Source organism: Trachurus japonicus, chromosome 5 (assembly GCF_045865225.1).
Source record: "Trachurus japonicus isolate A0001 chromosome 5, Traja_1.0".
In the NCBI taxonomy this organism is placed as follows: domain Eukaryota; kingdom Metazoa; phylum Chordata; class Actinopteri; order Carangiformes; family Carangidae; genus Trachurus; species Trachurus japonicus.
Window position 1 is genome coordinate 36,862,619 of NC_140911.1, and position 26,155 is coordinate 36,888,773.

A 26,155-nucleotide genomic window follows, 5' to 3' on the forward strand; every position below is an offset into this window, starting at 1 on the left:
CCTCCTTATCAGCACAGTAACAGGTTCTGGCTCGACAAGCTCAATTAGCCAGCACTTAGTGGAGTGTATGAGGAGACCACACTCTCAGCACGAGGCCCATATCAACAGAACCAGGGAGATGATAGACAAGCCGGGCCCACAAAAGCCTGATTGTCGAGGTGCCTGGAAAGTGGGTGAATGGGTAAAGAGGTGGAAAGACTTGTATTCTCAGGGGAATTTGTGATGCAGGCTGATAAGAATCTTCCTCCTGAATGACAATGACACTGTAGAAAGTCTTCAGTACAAACGACTTCCCATTAAATGAGCAAAAAAGAAGATAAACAGAAGATAAATGAGTTTTGAGAAGAAGGTTGCTCGATTGTAAATGAGACTACAGTGTCTCTAATCCATTGTTTTCTTATGCATACTTAAGCATTGACTTACAAGGCCAGACAACTTGCAACGTGCCTTGAATGGAGAGGCTGTGTTATTTAGAAGGGCAAAAAGATAAATAGTGGGGTGTTTAGGCATGTCACCCGACTGTTTTGATTAAATAATGACAGTATTTCTGGATCTCAGCTGCCATTAATAGCATAACAGTGAACCTGTTGATGCCCATCCCCGTTGCAACACTATACTGACAGATAACGAAGCACGTCACAGCCACGATTTCAATCATAGCCAGTCATTCAGTTATGGGAAGCCTGCCCGCTGGCATGGCGTACACACAGATGGAATTTAAGCTATCTTTTGCCAGGCTTTCATTGGCCCCTTTCCCCACATTGCCACACTTTAAACACTGTGAATGATCCATACTTAATCATGCTGCTTGCAGGCCCGGCAGATTCTCATAATCTCACAACTTTGCACCGTGTCATGATAAAACCGCTCCTGACAGCCTTGAGAGCCACGCTGTGATAAAGATTTCATAAAATAAATGCTTTAATATGCGCTCACACAGCGTGCCTACACAGAAGATACACGTGTACTCATCTTTCCAAGAGGCCAGCATGAATACATGATGATACTGTATACCTCGGCCTTAGCGACAGAACCGAGGTAAGTCGCATCTACATCTGCTCAGAACATGTGGCTGTGTCGTCTTCCTTCTGCAGCCGCGAGACAAAGAGTGCACGGAAGGGAAAAAAAAAAAAAAAAAACGTAACTACAAGCAATCTGTTGAAATAGGTCATAATGGTGGAGGCATGCTGTGAATGCACCATGTCCCCAAATCAATACGTGAACTGCTATATTTAGTAAGAAGGTCGCAAGGAGGAGTTATCAAGGCTCTGCAAGGAATGAGTGACATCAGTGTATCAGCGCTGCGCTTCAGTCGAGCCTGCTTATTTTAGATGCAGATGGCTTCAAAATGTCTTCTCCACTGAGAGGTTTGTCTCCGTGGAGAGTTAGGATGTCCCTCATGGTGGCTGAAAATGTCACATGCTGCTCTGTGTCAATGTCAGAACTCTAACCTTCAAGGCGCCAACTTAAGATACTCTGTAATGAAATATCGGTTTTGCTCAGTGTTATTCTAACCCATTCAATGGCATGGTTGAACGTATTGACACACTGAAGAAAAAAATCCTTATCCTTCTGAAATATCTATTAAAAATAGTTATTGGAGACAAACTGTACTTCAGCACTGAGAAATGAAATCCATTATGTGAAGTAATACATGCCATTGACGTCCCAAAACTGTGCCAGTTCATATCTTACTGGAAGGGGAGAGGACTCCATTCGCCTGCCAAGTGCATAACATCATGTAGTGTGGTTAAGAGAGACATAGTGTGGGTCTACACTCTACCATGATCTTTTCCTCCAAGATGCTTTCTCTTCTTTCCATCTCACCAGCTCTCTGTCTGGTTTTAACTCCGTCCCCCTGCGAGCTGACAAGGTCTGTCTTTTTTGTTTCAGCCAAAATCCTCAGCATCGTTCTGACTTTGCACGGAGGACAAGAGGCTAAGACAAGGGGGAGAGCAGAATCAAAACCTCATTAATAACTGTGACTAATGTATTCCAGACGGTTCTTTAAGCCCGATACTTCACAGAGAGGAGATGCCTGTATTGCGAGGGGAGGCAGCGGTGGCCCTGGTGTGTGTCGAGACGGTGCCATACTGAGTCATTTGGCAGGATGGAATGAAAACACCCCGCACATGAAAATGCACTGATCTCGCCCCCACCTAAACCGCCCGAATAACTCTGTAGAGACCACACAGCCTTGAGATGGCCACAATAAACCAGAACACTGGTCCCAGCACGAAGTGAGCATTTCCCAGGCATCAATACACTCCGAGGCCAATCAGGCCTTTGTCGTAAACACTGGCGGGTGGTTGATGTCCGGTCCAGAGGAGTTGGGTACGTGAGCCTGTTGACTGCGTCTCTGTTTTAGTGCCCGCCTTTCTCTACTCACTTTCTCTTTGACTAATAAACATTTAATGCGCGGAGCTTTGCAGTGCAGCGAGTCAGTGTTTTCAGTAAATAGGAAATCAAAGCCTAACCTAAAGTACCTCATATTTCTTTCTTTTTTCATGTCAATACTAAAAATCCAATAGAGGTAATGGATCCTCAACAAGCTACGTAATCAGTTTTGCCTTGGGGGGGAATTATTATTTGAGATACTGAACTTGAATAAAGAACTGTGCTCAATAGGCAGAGCAATTTACCAATAATGAAGATATTGATTTATTCCGTTGGTAAAGTTAAGTGTATAGGTGGAGTGCTTTATTTTGCTCACAGCCAATTAAATGCTCATTTTATACACAAAGTAAATGTTATGGTGTCTAAAATGACCAGAAACGTGTGGCGTATTGAATAACACAGAACTGAAAGGCTATGCTTCACTAATAAAGAAATTAAACTGTAATTACCGTCTAATTTTCAAACATGATGGGAACATTCAGATATCCCAGAACTGTACTTTAACTCATGCTGTGAGGGGCACAGGAAGCAATTGTTATTTTTCCACACAAGGCAAAACAGAGCAGCCTTCTCATTAGCTTGTTGTTTACAGTCTCACCTCCTCCTTCTCCACATCAATTCAGTATAAACAGTGAGTCCCTAAAGGCTTTACAGTATAAACTGTGGGAAAATAACACTAATCACAACGCAAAGACCACAGTGGAGAGGAAGGACAGCGAGGAGAGAGGGGACATGGTGATAATATCCTCACCCACAAACCACTGATATGTTACAGTATAATGCATTAGTATGAATATTCTGACTAGATAGGGATTATCCTGGCAGATATGCCTTTCATCTCCCAGAGTGAAAAGAAGAAAAAGACACAAAACAAACAAAAAAACCCCACGTATCCTTTAGATGAACCCAGTTCTCTACAAGACTTATGAGAATGAGAGAAACCGTGTCGAACCGCACCTTTCTGCCGAAAGCTTGGGAATTCCACAGGAGAGTGGAACAGCTCATTATATTGAGTAATTTATTTGCTTAGCAGCTGCCCAAGGGGATGTAAAAAAAAGTTTTAACATCCAGAAAATTCTGTAAGTAGTCCATTTACAAAGCCGAGCTGTCCCCCACAGCAACGGAACCCCGTTCCCCTCAACAAGGCTTCAGCAATTAAACAAGACCACTGGAGCCAAGGCTGTTTTCCTGCCCAGCATCAAGTACGCTCATCCTGCACAATTAAAGTCTTAATTGACAACTGTGATAAACAAGCAAAAGTAGGGACCGTGAATATTAAATACCACAAACAAAATGACTGTGTGACAACTGAGAAAGAACACATCTTAGAAAAATGTGGGCACCTTATGGAATCTGGAGCCAGTCACACGCAGTTTTTTCTGTCTTATTTTGTAATAGCTGTGATTTTGTTAGAAGGCTTTTAGCCATGCTAGCGTGGCAAGGATTCTGAAATCGGGACGAAGTTTTACAGACACTGATGGTTTCAAAATTGATGAATCCTACTGCATCCTCAAAGATCTTAGTAAGGATATCAGACAGCTGAAGCTCATCCAGGATGCTGCTGCCAGAGTCTGTCTGTGGAGAGCTGTCCTTCAATCACAGTGGCTTCCTGTGTGTCAGAACACACATGTCAAAATCCTGTAACGTGTCTGTAAAGCACTACCGGTAAATGATGTTCGGTAAAAAAGCATCTCTGATTCACTTGTAGACTACAAAGCATCCCGACCCATGTGTTTACTCAGTGTTCCCAGAATCAAAACCAAGCAAGATGAAAAAGCTTTTGTTCCTATGCTCCACACCTGGAACCAGCTTCCTGAAGCTCATTTTAGTCTGAGCCTAAAATATTGTTTGCTGCTGCTTACCAGTAAATTGCACACATATAACTTATTTTAATCTTTTAACAGTTTAGTTTTTAGTTTTTTTCTTTAGTTTGTCTTGATTGTCTGCTTAATATAATTTTAATGTTTTCTTAATGTCTTTTTAATGTCTTATTTTAAATGTTTTTAATTAATGGAATTGCCTTGTTTTTTTTATTATTATCTTTTAAATGCTATTTTAATGTAATCTTAATGTCTTATTTTTAATGTAATTCCATGCCTCTGTAAAGCTCTTTCAATTGCCTGAGTCCAATCGCTGTGCTATGAATAATCCTAAATTAGCCTTCGCTTGTTGGCCTTCTTTTAACCTGAGAAAAATCTGTCATATAAAACTTAACATGGGGTAAATGTTGATTGGGAATGAAACTGCTAGAATGATGATAGCAGACAGGTTCATACTATTATTGATTTATGGCACAGGGGAAGTTTGTTGTCCACTGCCTAACCAAACCAGAGAGAGGATTGCTTTTGTTTTCCCCTAAGGCTTTCCCCAGATAGTGGTAATGGTGGTTGGTGGAACAAATGGACTAAGTGTGGAAACTACCTGGCCAAAGAGAAGGAGCCCAGTTGCCAGAGAAGGCAAAGTGGGACACTGACAGAAGTGGAGGTAAAAAAAACCCAACAACATTGTACCTTTACAGGCAGATGGAAAGAGCCATGGTCAGACTGGGAGGAAATCCAGCCCTGGATTTGTCTACTGGGACTGACTTTATGGATTTTTTTTCTTTAATGTCCACTAGCACAGCGATGCAGCAGCTAACAGACTTTGTTCTGGAAGTCCCTTTAGCCAGTCTGACTATATTCCAAACAGACAATCAGCTTGTATAATTTATACTAGTCAGTAAAGAATATGAAATTCAGTATGGAATAAAACCTGCCTACACATTCTCACAACGTGGTGTTTCACTCTACCTTTACCATAGCGCTGAGCTCAGGTTTCTAGAGGTAGCCATGTTGCAACACCTCCACTATAGCAGCCAGAAACAAATGATTCATTGTCCATCGTATAATCTAAACAAATAACATGTTTCCTGGCAGTGAACTTTCTAAAATGTTGCGGTGAAACATATTATGTTCTCGTGCCAACATTAATACCACTTGGAAATGCTAGGGGGGAAATTTTGTATTTTGTGGTTTGAAGTCAATGTGCAGGTGTTGCTGTTCTATCAATATCTCTTGGGTCTTGACATTGGATATAGGGGATGACACGAGATGTATGTATTATTCACCTGGATTTACTCAGCAGTCAGAGACACACATGTAGCAGCCTGGCAAAGAAAACACAGTGGAATCCTGCAGTGATGCCACTTGACAGGGGAGAGCTTCATTTAACATTGACAGGGCTTTAGAGGCATGTGTTCAATTTCAAACTCAAACACCTCTCACAAAACCTCCCGGGGACAATGATGACGGTGGAAACCTTTGCCACACTGCTCCAACATTTCAGTTGACATTTCATTTTAACAATTTGGAATTAAATCCCAAAGCAAAATAAACCTCAGTGTAAACGTCTTGATTTGATTGTTGATTTTGCGCAAACACTGAAGAGGCCCCCGGGTAGCTAGATAAGACTTGTATGGACAGAACCACCTCGCAGGATTCTCTGAGTTTAACAGAGATGTTTGAATCAACGTTTGGATTCCTGTTGGTTTTTCTCACTTTGTCTCGCTGGAAATGTCGGTTAATTGAACTCAGCTTTTTTTGTTTTCCTTTGAGAGCAGCAGGGTTTATTTTCCGTAATCTGAATCACTCTGATGACCAAGTAATTAAATGGCCAGGAATTTATCTTAATGATGCTGCAAGAGAGATTTATCGACAACTCAAGAGATTTACAGTGCATCCTGACTCATGGTGCAAAGTGAAATGGATCTCACAGGACTCTCAGAGACTTTGAATGTACACATCTTAACTTTATCTACCCAAGTACCTACAGTATACACCTGCCTACCCACTGATAGTGCTGCATGCCACTGTTTATACTGACAGAAAAACGGAATTTAGTCAAAATATGCAGGAAAATGGTACGAAGAGCTGGGGAGAGAAGCTTTATTTGAAATGCTGAATCACATAATGATTTTTCGAAAGCTGCTGTATCAGGAAAGCTTCTCCATGTAGACGACCGAGTAATCCTTTCGCAGAAGTCAAAACATCAGAATTACAAAAATACTTGAGAAAGAGAGTTTATAGTATTAATATTTCCTCCCTGTGAAGTCTTGGTTTTAGGCTGCTGAAGAACAGAATGATCTCTGGTGGCTATCAGCGCAGGATGTTGAAGTGTGTCGAGGCATACAGCGCAGATAACGGAGCGGCACAAGATAAAGAAACTCCAGCTCTTCGTGTGTCCTTGCTAATACACACACCCCTCCCCCTCCCCCTCCCCCTCCCTCTCCATTCCATTATGATCTATCTCTACCCTCCCATCTCTCGGCCTCACCCGTGCAGACGTTTAATCTTTAATCACCTGAAGTTTAACCGTGGAGAGAGAGATCTTTGTTGGTGGGTGATGTTACTTATTTTAGAATCCATTACAGCACTGGAGTGTCTTTTCCATATGGGATGAAATGCCTCTTCTCTGTTTTACTGTACCGGTAATGAGTGGAAGTCAAAGCAGTGAGGGCCATTAACGACAGCAGTCATGTAGTTGCATAAGTCGCTGTCATCAAGGTTCATCTCCAAGGAATCACCTGTCCAATAATTCAAATGAACTGAATAGCACATCATTGAATAACCAGTAAATTATATAACTAACAGATGTTTTCGTAATTCTACTCAATGTTAAGGGCCACATATTTATGTTGAGTAACCGCCATGACAGTGCAGAGCTTTGTGTGTGGAGTAACACTATCTGATGTTAGAGCACTGTGATGTTCTCTGAGATTGAATGACCATCCTGTGTGAAGCAGAATATAGACCCAGGCCCTCGGTGTGTGTGAGTAAAGGGGTTAACTGTGTGTGAACAACTGTGCTCATCCCTTGGTTACTACAAAATACACACAGGCACACAGATGCCAGGAATGGACAAGCTTTCTCTCCGTTCTCACTTTCTTTTTTTTTTAAATAGATCTGATGTAGGTCAGCGGCATACAACACAAGACGCCACAATTTTCTCTCAATGTTGACCGAGTTCTAATACATCATTGGAAAACAAGGTCACTGATACTCAAGAGGGATTCCTGTCTTTAAGAGTGAGCCCGATTGTTTCTCCTGTTTTAGCCAGACAGATGCTTGATCCATCAGCCCAGAAAGACTTGAATCCTCTAACAGGACACGAGTCGAGGACATCTGAGAGAGAGAGAGAGAGGGAGAGCACATGGGGATGTTTTGACAAAGCCTCGGCCTTGTCCCTGATGAGAAACGAGAGGCGCATATGGAAGGATCTCTATAGTGCACAGCTCTCATTTCCTCAGTGTCAGGACGGTCTGTTCATGGTGAATTTATCATGAATGAAACCATAAGGTCTCGGGATTGTCACCCAAAGTTCCACTCTCATGGACAAACACCAGAAAACCGTCTGTGGCCATCGGGATCTCTGGTATCTGCTGGCTCAGAGCGAGACAGGTCTAGGTGTGATCAACAAGAACCAGACCTGCAGGGAGCCTCTGCAGGCAGCGAGATGACCAATGATCTAAAAAACCCCCCAAAAAAAGAAGAGGTACTGGGACTATAAAAGGTCGTTCTGTCTGAATTTGAGATGCAAAAGATGGTGTGGGATAATGAGCGGTGTGACAGAGAGACATATGGAGCAGAGCCTGACATGTGCAAAAACATGTGGAAAAGGTTTACCGGCTTAACAGGCCGTGATCTTTGAGTTCAGGGAGATTCGCGGGGATCGCAGGTCACGTTATCACATCCGCATATGATGAATGTGCTGTGAAAAGAAGGATGATGAAGTGTATGTGTGTGGGGTATGCACACATGAATGCCTACTGTAATGTGATTTGTGCACTCACTAGGCTGTAATGTATAGTGGAAGTAGAAGAGCTGTAAGTGTGTTTGATTTTGAGCTTTTCTCTCATTAAGACTCTCTCCTTCCTCTCATTAGAGGCTCGCCAAGACTTTTTTCCCCCTGTTTTCTCCTTTTCTCTCTCTGTCTCTCGCTCTCCTGCTGCATGGGTGTGTAAGGGCTGAGGAACAGACAGAGAAAAAAAGTAAAAAGAAGTAAAAAAAAAAAAAAAAACAGAAGACTGGCAGACAGGAGTAAAAACACCTGGCCGTACTGAAATCCCATCGCAGTGGGGAAGGGGGAATAAAGGCTGCTGAAGGTTCCCTGGGGCTTCTGTGGACAGAATGACATGTCTTAGAGCTCGCACTGTTTGCTTCCCGCTGCTCCAACATCCTGCGCTGCGCACGGACCAAAGAGGCAACCTCTATCTGATATACATCACAGGCCCGTTATTGGGTCTAAATCAAACAATCAGCGATGGGAATTAAGTTGCGCTTTCTACGATGCCGTTTAACAGGCGAATGCTGCAGTAATGAACATCTGTTGTGGCGCTGATTTGTATTCCTTGTGCTTTACTCTACGGCTCATAACAGCAGCCATCAATCTGAGAGAATAAACGTGGTTTTTTACTTTAACATAATATTGTGTAAATGCCTATTGTGTGTAGGCAGACTGTTGACATTCTGCTCCCCCTCTCTCGCTCTCTCTCTCTATCATTCCCTTGCTTTCTCTCTCCTTTACTGCAGCCCAATGCAAACCTTCCTTCATCTCTGTTTGCTCAATACACAATGCAGCAAAAGCCTTGAGGGGGTGTGTTTGTTTTGTTTTGCTTTGTGTCTTGTTGCAGCGCAGAGGACAGTCATCCAGTCATCAGCGTGGCTCTTCCCCCACGTGTGCTGTTAGTCAATTAGAGCTGCCATTAAAGACAGGGGCACCCAGGGAAATAAAGGCGGCAGCGTGGATTTGTCTGTGCTACGCTGATTTCCACACTTAAACCCTCTCCAGACGAGGAGACTGCAATAATTGGGATTCTGACAGTGGGTTAGGGGGACTCATTTCCTGCTTTCGCCCCCCCACCCCCCCCCACCTCCTCCCCTCTGCTTTTCCATGCAATCATGTCTATCCAATCATGTCTGCCCGGCACCTACCTCTGCACTCGATCCCCCTAACTCTCTTTATCTACAACCACATTTAGCTGAAGAATTACTGAAGCCTTACCTCCTTAATCTAATTGCTCTGGTGCAACTGGAGGAACCACGCTTGTGAGCAGCTACTACCTCGCCGCTGCTGCAGACCGCACGGAGACACCCGACGTTCAGAAAGCTCCTAGTGTTGCTTCGGATTCACCGTACACTGACCTCAAAATGCTTATCATTCATGTGACTCGCTGGCTCGCTGTGTCGTGCGTGTCCAGTGGAGTTTGCCATGTCGGTCTTACAGTGCACCTGAATCTCGGGATAATGTTTTTTTGTGTGTGTGTGTAAAACAAATACAGCCTAAGTGTTACTTGTGAACATAGATGGAAAAATTGTTTATAAATGCTGCATTAATGTAATTTGTAATAACACCACTAATAATTTCCTACTATAAAGAACTCTAAGAATGCTTCTTTCTCAGGAAATGCACTTTGGTTTCGCCATCAAAACAATTTCTCACACCATTATTTCCACTACACAAATGGAAGAGCATGCAGAATATCTAACAGTTGCACTTCTTTTTTTTTCATCCTCTGTCACGCTGCTTGATGTTATGTGTTGACTCTTCTCCCACAGGGCTACACAAACTACACTGCTTGTTTTTATGACACTTTTTTTTCTCTCTCCCTCAGCCAAAAACACAGTCATTAACAAAAACGCAACCGAGTCATGAATCAAGCTGTTGTTATCGCTGTGACGGATCGTCTCCATCTGAATCTTCGCTGCGCTGTGACATGAGCCACGCTCCCACAGTCCAGACCCTTGAACTCACGATGGCGCGGGGTTAGATGATCAAATTACAGTGAAAAAAAAAACACACACACATGGACATTGTTGTGGGAGTTTGCAATTCCAGCCATGGACATGGCTCTCCTTGTGCCCCACTGAAGAGAATGCTTTTACTGCAAGGGCAAACAGGACCTCATGTGTCTGACTGCTGCACCATCTCCTCCAGGCTCTGAGGGGAAACCAGATCTCTCTTTTCAGGGCCGTTTTCAGCTGAAAGGACCCTGGTGTGGTTCCTTCACTCCCAGCACCTCTTAGAAAGGAAACTTAATCTCACTTGTAAGACAATCACAGAGAGAAAGGCCTCGGCAGTGTGATGTAAGCACCCCCATCTACTGTCAATATTTTGACAGATTTCATGACAGCGTAATTATTTGCTCGGGATCCCAGCCAAGGATTTAATTGTTACATGTGTAATTACACGTTTAGTTGCAGAGATGTTGGAACAAAGTGTTTGGTAGTGTTATTAATATTCCAGTACAAATAGTCTCTTTCATCTTGGCTGCTTCTGCGCCGTCTCGGTGGCTCCATAATCCGGCTATGAAAGGGGATATCTCACAAACCCTCTGAGGGTACCTCTCACAAATCAATTCATTACCCCATAATATCGGCAGGCAAGGCGCATCTTTCTTAGATCAATTCATTACCCAACTTCTGGCAGTTGAAATGCGGCGGCTGACCGTAGTTTCAAGCACATATATCGGCTTTCATTGTTTAGGAAGACGGCTACAGAGCAACTGGTGGCAGATTTCCATCAAAAGAGGGGTTTTTTGCACAACAGAAGGACCACAGAATAATAATATCCTTTTTTAACTGTAATGGTTTTATTCTTTCTCCTTGGTAAAATAAACAAATCCCAGTTGTTTTGCACTGAGGCTCATAACTATTGTATGGAGCCATAAAACTCTCAGATAATGCATCTTTCTCATAAAGCTTTAATATGCAGTAACTCCATCAAATGATCAGGCAGTGACACAGAAGGATCACTGCAGTGCTCCAGTGCTGAAGAAGAGGTGTGTATATGTGGTCACTGAAGCTTTGTTTGCATTGGACCTTGAGTAACAAAAGCCGGTGCTCTGACTGTAGGTAAGCAGGAATAAACAGGAGCGTGGGCAGAGATGCTGCTTTTTTTTCCCCAGACACAAGGTCTCATGCCCGGTGCAGCATGGATATGAAATGGATCATCTTGCTTCGCCCCCCCGTCAAGCGGACAGTATTTAATTATATAATCCTGTTAAGCACAAAAAAAACCCTCCATGACTGAAGACGCCCCTGAGATGCTTCAATCCACCGCATGTTGCGAATTACACATAGGTCGGAAAACATGCAGATTAGGGATGTCACGATTACTTGTTTTCACAATTAATGGCGGTATTAAACGCCACAATTATCTAATCGTAAAGGTTCCAAAAAAGATTATGTCGGAACCATGTCAGCAGATCAGCGCAACTTGCACAGAATGTAAAAATAGTTATGCAACATTATGAACGATATGCATTGCTTTGTACCCCAGAGTAAAGGTAAATACACATGTTAATGTCAACATTACAACGTAACATTGAACTGGTAGGAAGTTATTGCCTCATTTTTAAGAAAAAGGATTAATAATTGGTCCTATATTACTAGATACTTTAAATAATTTGTTTATATAATTAGAAATGCAATTATATTTTGACTGTATTTGATTTTACACATTCATAGTGTTGTTAATCGTAATAATTGTGATTATTTCTCTGACAATAATTGTACCAAGAAAATCTATAATGGTGACATCCCTAATGCAGGTTTGTGTAACTAACAATGTGTTGTTACGGTGTTGGAGTGGCTGACTATACAGCACGGAAGCAAACTTGTCACGTGCTTCTTATTGGTCTGTATTCCTGCAGGAGCTGGTGCCTTTCCTCATTAGTAGTCACAGAACGGGCCTGGCAGTGTTTGTGAGGCAGCACCCATCGCGTTTCCCCCCCCATCCAGAATCCAGACACGGGGGGGGGGGGCGTTAGAGAAGGGTGTGTGTGTTGTAATTACAGGCGCACATAAGAGAGGCAGCAACACACGGATCTGAAACGCAGGTGGGTGGTTTGTTGTGCTGGTCCTGGAGCAGCACGGCTCCACTCTGCAGGCTCCACTCTGATGCTGTTTCAAGTGATCAAGATCTCTAAGCACGTTGACCAAATACCACCTGCCAGAGTGCGGATAGGGCATGGCACAGGTAAATGTTGGGTACATTGATGTTTTGAAAAGCCAGATCAATTTTCCAGTGAGGGATTCCAATTGATAGGAAAATGCGGGCAATTTTGAAAAATATCCTCTTTGTCCTCATAGATGGAAGGAGGCACTCTACCAACAAAAGATTAGCTGTCAGGGTTTTTTTCTCCTTTTCTCCCTGACAGACTGTCCTGGAGCCGTGTGCTTCAGCTTTGTAGCGTTGTTTTCTTTGCCTGCCTGTTCGATCCTGATCAGATTTTTGACCTTGCCTGTGTGTGTGTTTTTTTTTCTTCTTTTCTGGGGGGAGTGGGGGGAAGGGAGTGGTTTGCCACTACCTGAACCATTGTACGTTTTTTGCCTGCATAGATTTTTGTATCTTGGCTCCTGCTAAACCTTTGTTTTTTTCTAAAGATTTTGTGTTGTGCTCCTGGGTGCCTTTTCTGAGAACCTTGACTTTTGCGGTGAAATGTTACAGATTCAAAATAGCACTGGTTATTTTCTTTCAATTTCTGTCAAGGATGATTTCTGTTAATATGCACAGAGAGACGCTTCTCTGTGGGGAGTGTCTTATAAATTCAAATGCAAAAGAAAGACCCTACACACTCTGTAATGGCAAATTCACATACCATAAGTGCATTTAATGCAATTCTTTAAATCCAGATAAAGGGATTACACTTTAATCTTTTTATAATAGACTTGAGGTTCACTTGTAGATGTGCTACACGGTCCACAGGAGAAAATGTAATAAATTATTTGTCCTCCTGCAGGCCGCTGTGATTTGCGACTGCGTGCCTGCGATGAGGTGCTGCGATCTTTTCATGGCAGCTCAGAAAAGTCAAACTAAACACGCTCTGTACCAACTTCAAAGGGCAGCAGTGTGTTTTCAGATTAAACTCCAGCCAGAATTAACATGTGAATGTTTCATATTTCACTGTGTAGTTGAGAAATAATAAAAAAAAAAAAAGGAGATGTGAAGATCATTTCTATGGAAATACGGGGAAAGCTTCAGCTGAATAATCTATGGACTGGATTTATACCTTCCTTCGTGTTTTCCATTACATGACCATTATTCATCATCAAGTGAAGGGGAATGAAGCACTCACAGTGGAGGGTGCACAGCAGATATAAATATTGTGTGAATAGTGTCCCTGAGGGGTTGGATTACTCTCTGATGATGACAGAACAGACTGATTCATTAGGCTTAGCAGATAGGATGAAAACATTAGAGCGCCACATACCTCGACAAACAGTCCCGTTCTCCACAGCCTCGTTCCCCGCCTTGCACATGCAGCGGCCGATGGGAACCATCCATTCTCCGTCTCCGTTGCAGTAGAGTTTAATGGGCACGTCCACCTCCTCTGCGTTGGGGATGCAGACGCCTCTGGCAGCAACCAGAGAGGTGCTCTCCGCCCCAGACAGCGTCTCTGGGAACAGGGCGCCGTTGGTGATGATGCGAGGACACTTCCGGTAGAAGACTCGGACGGCGATGAGCGACATGCAGCCGCCGTAGTCCTGGAAGGCCAGGTAGAAGCCGTTTCGCGACACGGGGCCGAAGCTACGGACCTCGGTGTTGATCTTCATCACCCTGCCTCCCAGGTCCACCTGGGAGAAGCTCTCGTCCGCCGCGATGGTGTCCACCTTGATCCAGGGGTTCTCCATCCAGGCCGGCGAGGTCCTGGTGGCCGTGTCGGCGTCGGATTCGTAGTAATACAGGTTAAACGTCTCTTTGCAGGAGCCCGGCACGTTGGGGATGCTGCTGCAGTCCCTCACCGAGAACTTCATCTCCACGTGGATCCGCTGCGCTCCGCGGCGCCGGATGTACTTTGTCCGTACCCAGTTGTTCTGGTTGTTGTCGAACACATTGCAGACCTGGTACGTCCGGATGGTGTTCATGTTTTCATCGTAACCACTCACCTCCTCCCACTGTTGGTCAAGAACAGACACAAACATCCAGTTAACATTGTCTATTAAATGAAGAATTTTATGAAGAAGAAAAAACACTGCCGTAATTGAAGCGTGCAGTTACATTGATTCATTCAATTAAGTGCAATTCAGCTGTAAAGCAGTAAACGCTGTTTCTGATTAATATAAACTATAAAGTCCATAACAAGAATGTTTTCATGAGCATTTTATGATACTTTGATTGCTGTCTGAGCTTAGGGCAATGTTTTGATTAAATTGATTACATGGTGCAAAGAAACATAATATCTCTAATGAGTGCTAAATGGATGCATTAGATGAGTCTAAAGGAGCAGATGAGAGGCAGCCTCTACTGCATGTCCTCCCATTTGTTGAGGTAATGCTGGTATGTTAACAGGGTTACTCTCTGAACTCCACTGCAAGGAATTAAGCAAATTATGAAGTTGTTCTACTGAACAATCCGTATTTACTTATTTTAAAAACAATACATCAGGGTTGACTGTTTATGGTTAATGACTTTCAGATATTCAAGAGGTGCAATTTTTAATCCATGAGAAGCGCTGTTGATATTTTTAAGGCGGAGTATGAGCTAGATGTCATCAGCTACCTGGCACTTTGTTCATGGCTTATTTTGACAAGTAAATCCAACGAAGGGAGGTGGGCATTTTGAAGCTGTCAGTTAAGACCCAGCATTGCTTATATACCATCAATTTCCCTTTTTTTCCCCCCTCCCCTAATCATGTTATAATGTGAAGCTGCAAATTAAAGGTTAAATGTAGTTCACTTGAGTATCTATCCTCAAAAAAAGTAATTTAGGAAGAATTCTTTTCATTTTTGGGATGTTAAAAAACATAAATCCTGCTTTGCAGAGTCAGGCCGCTTTGATGTTTACTCTCGTGTTTCCTGTTCTCTCATTGAAATACCCATTCACATGCTGTAATGCTTTAAAAGAAACTCGAGACCTGACATTAAGTCACTTGAACAAAGCAGAGAGGCTCTGGTTTATGTGATAGCGTGTCCCATTTTTTTTTTTTTACAGTGTCTTAATAGGACACATTCATAGCACATACTCTAATGGGTTATTGGCATTGTAGTGAAAGCTCCTTTCACGACAGCTATGAAGTGAGAAGACATGACATGAATTTTCCACTATCAAAGTCACACTACACTTGCATAATCACATTACACAGGTAATCATATAAAGAATAATCAAGAGGGCAAATTTCTGTCCAGGTTTTCTGGGTATGCTGCTCCACTTCAAAGTTCACAAAACTCCACACCAATTTGAGTCCTGGTTCTTGACTACAGACTCCAGATGCAACCTCTACAGTTCCCTGCCCCCTGGCCACGGATCAAACCTGCTTTAAACACCATGCGCTCCGACCGCTGAGCAGGTCGTGACCTTGACCCCGCCGTCTCAGCCAAAGAAAAATCCCGTTCTCAACCCCCATGAGCCACTTATTGCTTCAGCTGCACCCTGTGTCTTCTGTACGGCTCTAGCTCCCTCCCCCTTCACTCTTCACTTCACAGCTGATATAATTTCTCAAATTAGTGCCCACTTAGTGAGGATTCTGACAGATTTTGACGGGTTGGGAGAAGAAAGTCACCCCTCTTGTTGCAAAACAGCATTCTATCAAACACCCTCTGACTAATTAGAGCAGCTTTAGTTTTTAATTCCCATGTCCTAATTAATCCCTGCTAGTGCGCTGCTTGGCTTGACCCAAACTGCAAACCATCACAAGAGCCAATTGAAACAGAAAAGACTGATGTGCAGCCAAAAATATTATTATTATTATTATCATTATTATTATTATTATAATAATGAGGGGGGAAAGGATGCAATTCTCCAAAAAGCCAATATAGGACTTTGTTTATGTGTCTCTTAGATTCTGTTTCCTTTCGAAACAGGCTTAATGAGTAATGTTATTTCCATAAATAACATCTGATGAGATTCAATTGTGAATAACTGTGTGTATAAAAAACAATCAATGAAAAACAGATTTTTCTCCTAAAATTTCTGAATCATTGATCTGTGACAGCTTTGACCCAGCTACTCTTCACTATGTAAATATGTTTGAGTCATTATAATTGAATCAGGCTCCCAAAAACACAGTTATTCACATTTAATCAGCTACATCATTTCATGCTGGTTTTGTCAACATGCAATACACAATACAAAAGTATGTGATGCAGTGTGGTCGGGGTTTTTTTTTTTGTTTAATAGCTTAAATAAAGCAATTGTGGCTGCGTGTTTACACAACCTACTGGTTCTGGTGGTGTGGTTTCAGGGTACGCCTGTCTTAAGCCCGGCAGTGACAGACTTCATCATCTCAGGTCATGAGCAGCCATTGACCTTCCCACTTGTTGAGGGGGCGGTGGGGGAGGCTGTGTGGGCCAATTAAACAAGAGCAAGGACGGCTTCAGCTGGGTACAGAGCGCCGGACAATCGCAAGTTTAATGAAATGGATGTGGAGACAGGTGGGGGTTGCTGCTAATGAGGGATGCAGACAGGGGGAAACTGCAGGGGAAAGTGTTGGCAGTGATGTGGGGGTAGAGGGAGGGTTGTGAGGCAGCGCTAAAAAAGACCCCAAACAAAATGTGTTTTGATGGAGGGCCCCTTTTTGTCCTGTCATGGCCTCTTTGGCCTGCTTTCATCACAGTCAGTGGAGGGAAGCAAATGGGGCATAATAAGAGCCTAACGATCAAGCACAGAGTGTGAAATTAGAAGAAACGTCTTCATTTTCACAGCTTTTTTCCCCGCGATCCGTACCGAGAGTGTTGTAAAATGGTGGTCATGTGTTTTAGGTGCAGGAGGTGGAGGTAACGCTGGCGGTGGATGTCAGGATGGATTAGCTGGAGGGGATGAGCTGCCCTCAGATGATGGAAACAAAAACTCCAGCTTTTATTCTTCTGAGATCCTATTACGCTTGGCAAAATGTTGTTCTGGTTCTCTGAGTGTGCGAGTCAAGTGCCATAGGGGGCCGTGTGCATTGAACGGTGCATTAATAGAACATTAAATAAATAGATGTTTAGGATCCGAATGATCAAAGACATTTTCTTCATAACCACAGGCACAGCAAACATTATCAAGAGCTCATTTGCATTTGTGAAATATTTTTACCAAAATTATAAGCGGCGGGACTATAAGACTTGAAGGTAAACAACACACAACAAGCACAATATTTTCCATGATACACTGGCTGTGCCTCCTTCCTCTGAGAAACAGCAAACACGCCCTGTACGATGTAAAAGCAACAGTGTGAAGTAGAACGCACGGCTGGCTCCAAACAAAAGCTACTGTTTTATGTTTTAATTGCTCTCGTCTGGGGCCTGAATCTAATAACACTGGGTCGAAACCGTGTTGGTAAATAACTTGCGGTGTTTGGTCTATAACCTGCTGGGTGTTCCCGATCCATTATTCCAAGCAGACTAGAGCAAACACTAGGAAACCTGCATGTGATAATTGATGCTCCGAGTATATATAAGTCGTTTTCAATGAGCTGTCAACAGACCTGCAGCGATTCTATTGTGTTCGAAAATACAAGTGTTGAATAAAAAAAAGATACTGAAAGGTCACTTTTAAACTGTATGAGTATGGCAGTCATTCTCAGTCAGAGGGGAAATATGGATCACTGTTTAATCTCTTTTCACACTGTCTCTGCTCTGTTGATAAAAACAACTTTCCTACACCAGCCTTTAGGTCCACCCACTGGTGAAGCTATGGATCCTGTAATTTATCCAGCATAATGCTTGAGCAGTGATACTGAGAGACACATGCTGTGCACAGAAAAGCTGCCTGAAGTCAATCTCCTGCAGACTTATACTGAGGTTATACTGAGGCAGGCCCAGAGACTGCTCTGTGTCAGCTGCTCCTCTCCTCCTCCGGAGTTATGAGGTGTTACAGTTCAGTGACGTTCAGCGAGAACGAGGCCTGAGAATCAATATCTCCTCTGCCACTCGAGGAGGGAGAGAGGGAGGGGGACAGAAAAGTTCAGCTGACCTGCGATCCATACGTCTCTGTGACAGTAGGTCCCTGCTTTATCTGTAGAGCCGAGCGGAACGCGCTGTCAAGGCTGAATTATAGACTGGAGTTACTGCTACAGCTGAGACCGTTCAACAAAGAGAGCTCTTTGCTTCATTCACCGATCCCAACGATAACATCAGTCCGGGGTCTCGTATCTCTTTGGACCTCTTTGTATCTACTAATTAACCAAACACCCCACCCCACCCCCCTCCCCGCCATAAGCACACATTACGCAGGAGCTGCTGCACACTACGCCGCTATTTCATATTTACATCTTGTCCATTTACCTGACATTTTAATCCAAATGAGTTTACTCTTAGCGAGCGCAGAGAGGTTCGGTGTGGTGCCCAAGGACAAACACGTCAGTTGTTTGCACTGAGTATAATTACAGTTATAGCCTTAAAGGGATTAACAACAACCACATTGCCTCAAAAGATAAAACAAACAACTCCCGACTGTTAATCCTAAATGCAAAACAGAGGGAGAAACCCTGAGCGCGGCCTCACGGTGAAGGATGCACTTTTTAAACGGGACAGTCAGCGGTCGGTCTGTTGATGTGTCACCCGTTATACTACTGCTCCGCTGGGACCGCCGCGCTCTTACAGTATGCATTCACGATCATGTTGTCAGAATTCTCCATTTCCTGCACATCTGCGCAACAAGGAAGCTCAGCCAGCACACAGACGGTCAACAAGTTTGTTGGCTGCAACAAAGTCGACCACAGTTGCAGTCCTCATGGACACTAGTTGTCAACAACCAGTCAGAATCCTGATAAATAGATGTGTCTGGCAGGCGCGAGCGAAGAAGTTATTGATGTCGTTACACTTATTCAAAGCTGTTTGAAAGACTGTAAAACTGTTATTTGGAAGAGCAGAGGAAGAGTCGACCCCCCAAAACAAAGGACTGTATCTATTACAACACCAGTCAGTGAGCCCAACCATGATTTAACATGTCATTTTATAGCTTTTATATGTAATTACCGCCTTTCCGTTGACCAAAAGTAGGTTTCCTCATGATAAACTCCGACAAAGCAACATTTAACTCCACTTCTATACGTTACAGAGACAGAGCTGCACCGGAGCGGTAAAGAGCCTGTTATACAACCTTCAGCTAGTCAGAATAAAGTGATGCATCAGTCAAGCCGCAGAGTGAACGCACTGTCAGAGCACTCCCGGATTTAACGCTTTCATTGTTTTGACATAACATGAACTGTGTATTTGTCACATCTTGTCATTACAGTGTTTGAATTAACCTGAACTAGCTTCCCCCGATCCACGGCCGCACTGCACATGAGCGCTCTATCACTGACAGAAGTAAATAAATTATTCACACAAAAGCGAGGGGGAGAGAGATCCAGCGGAAAACTCCCGGGGCACAGTCGCCCCATTTGCAGTGGTGGGAAATCTGTCAGAGCAGGAGTGCCTTCCCTGGAGGGACAGAGGACAAATGACACCCACTCTCTGCATTCAATTACTACAAGAGAGGCCATGGGAGCCAAATCCTGCAGGAGACCAGGCTTCATAGTGGAGAGGCTCAAACACACACAGACCTAAGTAGAACTGTCTGCTGCAGTCAACTCCAATTACCACTGTCCATTGCTAATGTACAACATGTGAAACTGGAAGAACAATTCCATCTTTTTTACCCCCCAAATTCCACAAAGTTACATGTGGATTTTGTTTGCATATTTCTCTCGCATAATTCCCCCAAACAGAATTTCACAGACTCTAATTGTGAATCACAGCAAATTAGTGGTCACTTTAAATTCCTGTGAGCCCATACAATGAAATAAATTCAGCAAATTACTTGTAAAGCAAAAAGAAGGGCTATGTGGAAAAAAGTGTGCCATGTTGGTCTGCCGCACATGCCCACAATTATATGTAAACAACCTCAATCTTATTCCAAAGGAATTCTAATACAATATGAGAAATCATAAGGAACTGATTTGTTTCACAAACATTTTCCAGCGTGCCTTCCTGCAAGACTCTGCTGCTGCGGTGTGTCCCCAAGTGACACTGGATGTATCCTCATGCAGCACATTATGACACATCCATAATGATAACCTGACCGACACACACCACCTCATTATGTCCTCCGCCTTTGCAGGAGACCTAAATTTCACTTCTGCAGTAGCCAGACGTCTGTTTGTAAACGGCTGCTGCTGGTTTCGGTTGTTCAGCATAGCAGGGGAGTGGGTCAGGATGTCTGACCTGATGTGTGCACGTCTCTAAACTCCACTTTGAGGAGGAAACACTGACCACTTAACCTCGCTCCGCTGGCCGACTGTATCAGCCGCACGTCACAAAGCAGATTCCTAAGATGGGTCAAGAGCTTAATGTTTACATAGGCTGAGGCTAAAGGAGCTACACGAGTCTCTGTGAAGTACAAGTTTGAATAACAAGCACTAGTGGATTCTTCCTCTTGAATTCCGTTTTACCATTTATGCTTTTAAATATACAGTATGTAAAAGCAGAGGGTAAAAGTTATTCTTAAAGGGACATTGTGTAACTTCTCCTGTTATCTATTCACGAAAATCGACTATTTGGTTCAAAAGTCTGTTTTTCATTAATCAGTAATCCCCCCCATCAACAAACTGAAGTGTTCCTTTCAGCTCTGAATTTGCCATTCATATCATTCATATCTACATGGAGCGGGTAAGCTCGGTGCTGGCTGCCATGTGGTGTCGCCATGTTTTTACGTTCAGTGGCAGCGTGACGGTAGGAAACCACGGAAACTCACCGTAGACACCGGAGCTGTCGACTCAGGTCGAGGTGGCGTATGTGAAAAGTCACCACGGTAACGCAGTGAGGAGGAATGGAGCGTTACACTGATGCTGCATTCACCTGCAGTCAGGCAGACAGCCGTCGGTAACAAACCAGATGTCATTTTAGTCACAGAAGTGGAGAGAAAGCTGGTAAAACGTGGCTCAGGTAAACAATACCACATCACCATGACAACATATTGTCACGTGTATTGTTTTGCCTCATGCTGATGGACCACTTGTATACATAAAGGCTTGTTTATGCCATTACGTGCAGCGGCTGTCGTCCGTCTGCCGTCTGCCCAATTTCACGTGAATGCAGCATGAAAAATACGATTGAGTTGCTTGCGATATACAACCACAATGCTAGATGGGAGTAATTCCTACACAATGTCCCTTTAATGTTTACATAGGCTGGGGCTAAAGGAGCTACACGAGTTTCTCTTAAGTACAAGTTTGAATAACAAGCATTAGTGGATTCTTCCTCTTGAATTCTGTTTTACCATTTATGCTTTTAAATATATGTAAAAGCAGAAGGTAAAAGTTATTCTTGAACTGTGTGCTCTGTGAAGGTGCTCACTCCAACAGTCCAACAACCTCAGATACATCTGCGTGCCGTCCAGATGTCTGTGGGCTGACTGAGACATACTGTGCGTGTGTGTTCTTGCCAGGATCTTTGGGCATTATAGTCAAAAGTCAGTAAAACTTCCTGAAGTGCTGCGCAGGGGATAAAAAACAACTGGTTTTGTAAATATTGCACTAGTTCTGAATGTTTTCTGATTCGCTGTGAAGAGTAATGAAGATGTCTTGCTTGTCTGGCTCAAGGACAACATAGGTTTGGCTGTCACTTTACATAATTAAAAAGGAGGGACTGCCAAGCTTTGCACAGAAAGGGTAATAAATTTTAGTTTACACAAGCTAGCGTGTGATATCGTTCACTTTCAAAACCCTACCAGAGGAAGTAGATTTTTTTTTATGGTCACATTCACTTCTTATACTAATAATCTCATAGCCATTATTCAAATATCCTGTAAAATTAAAGGGTGAAATAACACCAACTGCCATAACATTTCTGACTTAATGTCACACTGTTAATTGTTTGCGTTTCCATTGTGCCGCAAAGTATCACATGTCGAGTTAGGATATATTTCATGAAGCCATACAGAGTAGTGAAAGCCAACTGCTGGTGCGGCGCTCTGCTGGATGTTACTGATCCACCAGCTAAGCCCATGAAGCCATGCATATATGTGTGTAAGACAATAGCTTCTGTAAAGCACCTCTTGCTGTTATACTGAGCGGGACAGCGAGCTCTGTTTCCACACCTGTTGCCCTGGGCCATAAGGGACAAGCTATCTTCATCGCTCTCACTCTTCACTTTCCAGCGGACTGTGCTCTTGACAAGTTCAGCCATACTGTCATAAAACTGCAGTGCCCACGCTGATAAGGCCAACCTATACCTGACTAAACCCAGGGGCTTAGGGACTTGTTCGCATTTCATTGCAGAGGGGATACATCATAACTGCATGTGGAGGTTTTTATGTAATTTTTTTGTAGAAAGGAGCATGGAATTTTCTGAAGTCCAAAGCAGAAAATAAGAGCACGCATTCAAAAGTCGTCATAGATAATCCCTTCAGGAAGACTGAATGTGGAGCTATTTGATTTGGAAGAGAAAACTACCACAGAATCAGACAGTAAACCACATGTTACTGGAACAGAGATGATTCTTGAAGAGCTTAGTGGTCTTTATTTTGATGTTTGGACCCTAATTTCACCTCACTTGGCCAGTGTGGGTGTTTCTACAACACAAACTAATTTGCAACAGTGATTTTTTTTTTCCTTTTTAAATCTCTGAGTCTGAAGTTTCCACTTAGTATTAAACCTGATTATGAAATACGGGTTGAGTGAATGTTTTGCTGAATCTAGCATTTTGCAAAGATGAAAGAAAGATGTGATGTAAACTGTCTTTGGAGTCGATATGTGTGTGTGTGCGTAAGCTGGGTGTGTGTAGATTGGATCCAGAGCTGGCGGGAGGGGAGGAAACCAGGCGTCTTCAGGCTTGCTATTGATTGTAGGAATTAGCAGGGAAGAGACCACGTGCCCTCAGGTTGGGACAGATGAAGTTGTCCTAAATTATCGCTGAGAAACTTTGAAGTTGTATATCATGGAACTGTTAAAGGCCAGGTTTCTATGCTGCAACCCCCTCCCCATGCATTTTTACTGCCACAAGACACAGCATGATGGAGTATAATTCAAACCATCTTTAATACAAACCACAGAAGCATAAATAATTGAATAAAATCGGCAGTGGTTTTTTGAAATGCACCAGCAAATAAGTCTACAACATTTTTTCTCTCTTTTGGACCGAGGCTAAGAAGTCTAAATCTTATGGTGGGGAAAGAAGTGAAGGAGACTGAGCCTCTGGTTTTGGCTGGCTCTTAGTGGGCCTGGCTTGCATGTGGTTAGGAGGAACCAATGCCCTGGCAAACCATGTGGAAATACTGTGCATCAAACACCAACAAGGCCCGTCGAACACATAGCTTCTGGCCTGACCTATGAGCACACATATTTAGCTCCAAGTATGTATGATTGTTCATTCATACGGTGCTTGTCATGAATAAGAAAGTTCAGTCTGGGCTCAAATGTACAAAACATGGGTCACTTACTGTATACAGGGAGAGCTCAATGGAAAATGGAGATGTGGAACTGGTACTAATAAAAAAGTACATGTGGTATCTTTCCCTGAATTCTAAGTTCTTCAAATATATCTATACTGTGGAGTTTATTGGGAAAATGTTATAATATCATCCTACAGAACATTACTAACCTTTTAAAAATTCAAATTCCCTCTGCTATGTGTAGTTGGCTTGTTTTCCTCAAGTTTTGGGGGAAATCATTTAGCTCACTCTGGGGGGTGGGCGGGCTCATTCACTGATCTTTGACCTTAGAGTGAGAAACCGAAACTCTGGCCAACAGAAGTACCAACAGAAATAAAGTTATCAAGGGCGGCTGAGCAAATTTACACATTAGCCTCTCTCCGAACAAAGAGGAGGGCAGCCGCACACCTCTCCTTTGTCACGAGAAAAATGCCCTCAAATGACTTGCAATTATGTTCTTGCTAAAGTAATAACTTAATTAAAGCTTTTATTATCAGGAGCAGAGCTGAAAGTGGAGCATGTCACTCACGCTGTTGTCGCTCGACCCTGACACAGGGTAGACGGTCCAGCCCAGCTCCGCCGTGGCTGTGGTGGAGTCCATGAGTGTCTCTGTGGAGAGAATGAAAAACAGAAGGTTGGTCAGATCATCTCCTCCCTACATGTTGAAACACAGTCGACTATTAGAAACATTTTGAGAGGAAGAGTAGGTTTACACCCCCAAATAATAATAATAATAGTGAAACCAGAGCCAAAATGGTGACGCCCTCAGCAAAACTATAATTTAACATTTGAAATTATATAAAACAGCAATATAGAAACGAAAATGAATAAAAAATAATTTAACAATGTATATTTTGAGAAGCTGAAAAATGTACACAATATAAAAAGGATTGACAATTTATATATAGTATCCAGGCTATCCAGGCTTATGGCATATTGTCTATCTGTTAACTGCTTTAAAACTTTTTATTGGATCAGCAGAAAATTAAATCAGTATTTTTTGGCAAACAATAAAACACTTCAGTAATTTATAATTATATAAAAACTTTTGGTTCAGTGTAAGAATTTTCAGCTTATTTCTTCCTTTATTCCATAAACTATTCTCGATCATAAAAAATGAAAATAATAATAAGCTGCCAACGTTAGTGCAGCATAATACAGTAGGCATAGTTGAGGTACAGGCAGAGTTTGATGGCAAATAGTCTGAAAGCAGGTCAGGCCCATCCTGATCAGCAGCTCTGCTACGTCTCCGGGTGGAAAACAAATCTCCATGGACCAGAGAAGGGGCCACCCGACATGCCACGGAAAGAAACACCTCTGGTAATTGGGGTCAAAGACAATGTGCCTCTTGTCAGTCATGAGGTCCTCAGCGGCGCACACTCCGCCAGCCCGACCCAAGTGTCTGTCACAGGCTTACTGAACCACTGGTGGTGTCACCTCTTTTCCCTCTTTTTTTATTCCGTACCCTCTGCGCCCGACGCCCTCGCGCCCTCTTCTCCGTCCCTGACAGGTCTAATGAATTTCTCCTGATGACTGGGCCTGCATGCATCACTCCTGTGCTGCAGTGTTGAGCTGCAGCAGATGGAGAGAGCATTCATCAGGTTCGAGGCGTCAGCTGCAACCCCAAAATGCCACAGAGGGATTTAGAAAGCCCCCTCCACCCCCCTCCTCCCTTTCCTCTTTGGAAAACACGGCTACTAAGCTTAGCGTAAGTCACAGCCTGCGATTGTAGCACAGGTTCGGTAAACAACTGCAACTGCTGTGGCCGCTCATCAATATTGTGGTATAGAGCTGTTTTAATCAGTGCTAATAGTGTGGGGAAACTTGAAAGTGGACCCTGGTGAAGAAATAGTAGAGAACTCAATGGACTACAACTGAAGACAGCAAATGTGCTGCTTATTCAGAAAACATCTTGATCAATTTAACAACACATGCAGCAAAGTCACATGAAACAGAAGAGACGTTTAGGGACTGATTACCAACAACGTAAATTCCTCTGATACTGCAAAATACGCCAGATGGGGCATCGGCAAGTACGTGAATCCATGCACTGAACGAAAACCACATCTTTAAAGTATATTAGTTTCACACAGATAGAGTACAACTGCAATTTTCATACTATTTTATACCGATACTGTTACCAAAGATACAGACTTAAGATGTTTTATTTATTTAACTGAGGCTGCGCTTTTTTTTTTTAAAGGATATCTTATTTATTACTGGATTTATTTCAATTTCAAAGATATTGTTACTGCAGTTTTATATTGTGATGTTTAAAACTTTCATTTGTACACTGAGGCAGCTCTTAAAGCTATTTAAAGAAAGTAATTATTTAACCCTGGATTAAATACTGTATTTATGTTCTCTTTCAGTTATGATGAAAGTTTGT

At 43.0% G+C, this 26,155-nt stretch overlaps 1 protein-coding gene across 4 annotated transcripts in view; it reads right to left on the reverse strand.

The window, feature by feature from the left end:
• The window catches only part of ephb2b (eph receptor B2b), a 120,836-nt gene that overhangs the window by 48,947 nt on the left and 45,734 nt on the right, over positions 1-26,155 (reverse strand). For all 4 annotated transcript variants that reach the window (XM_085777781.1, XM_085777778.1, XM_085777779.1 and 1 more), the window contains exons 2-3: positions 24,296-24,375; positions 13,646-14,330 (exon numbers count right to left, since the gene is read on the reverse strand). In XM_085777781.1, coding sequence (XP_085633907.1) covers positions 13,646-14,330; positions 24,296-24,375 — 765 coding nt within the window. The remainder of the gene's footprint in view (positions 1-13,645; positions 14,331-24,295; positions 24,376-26,155) is intronic.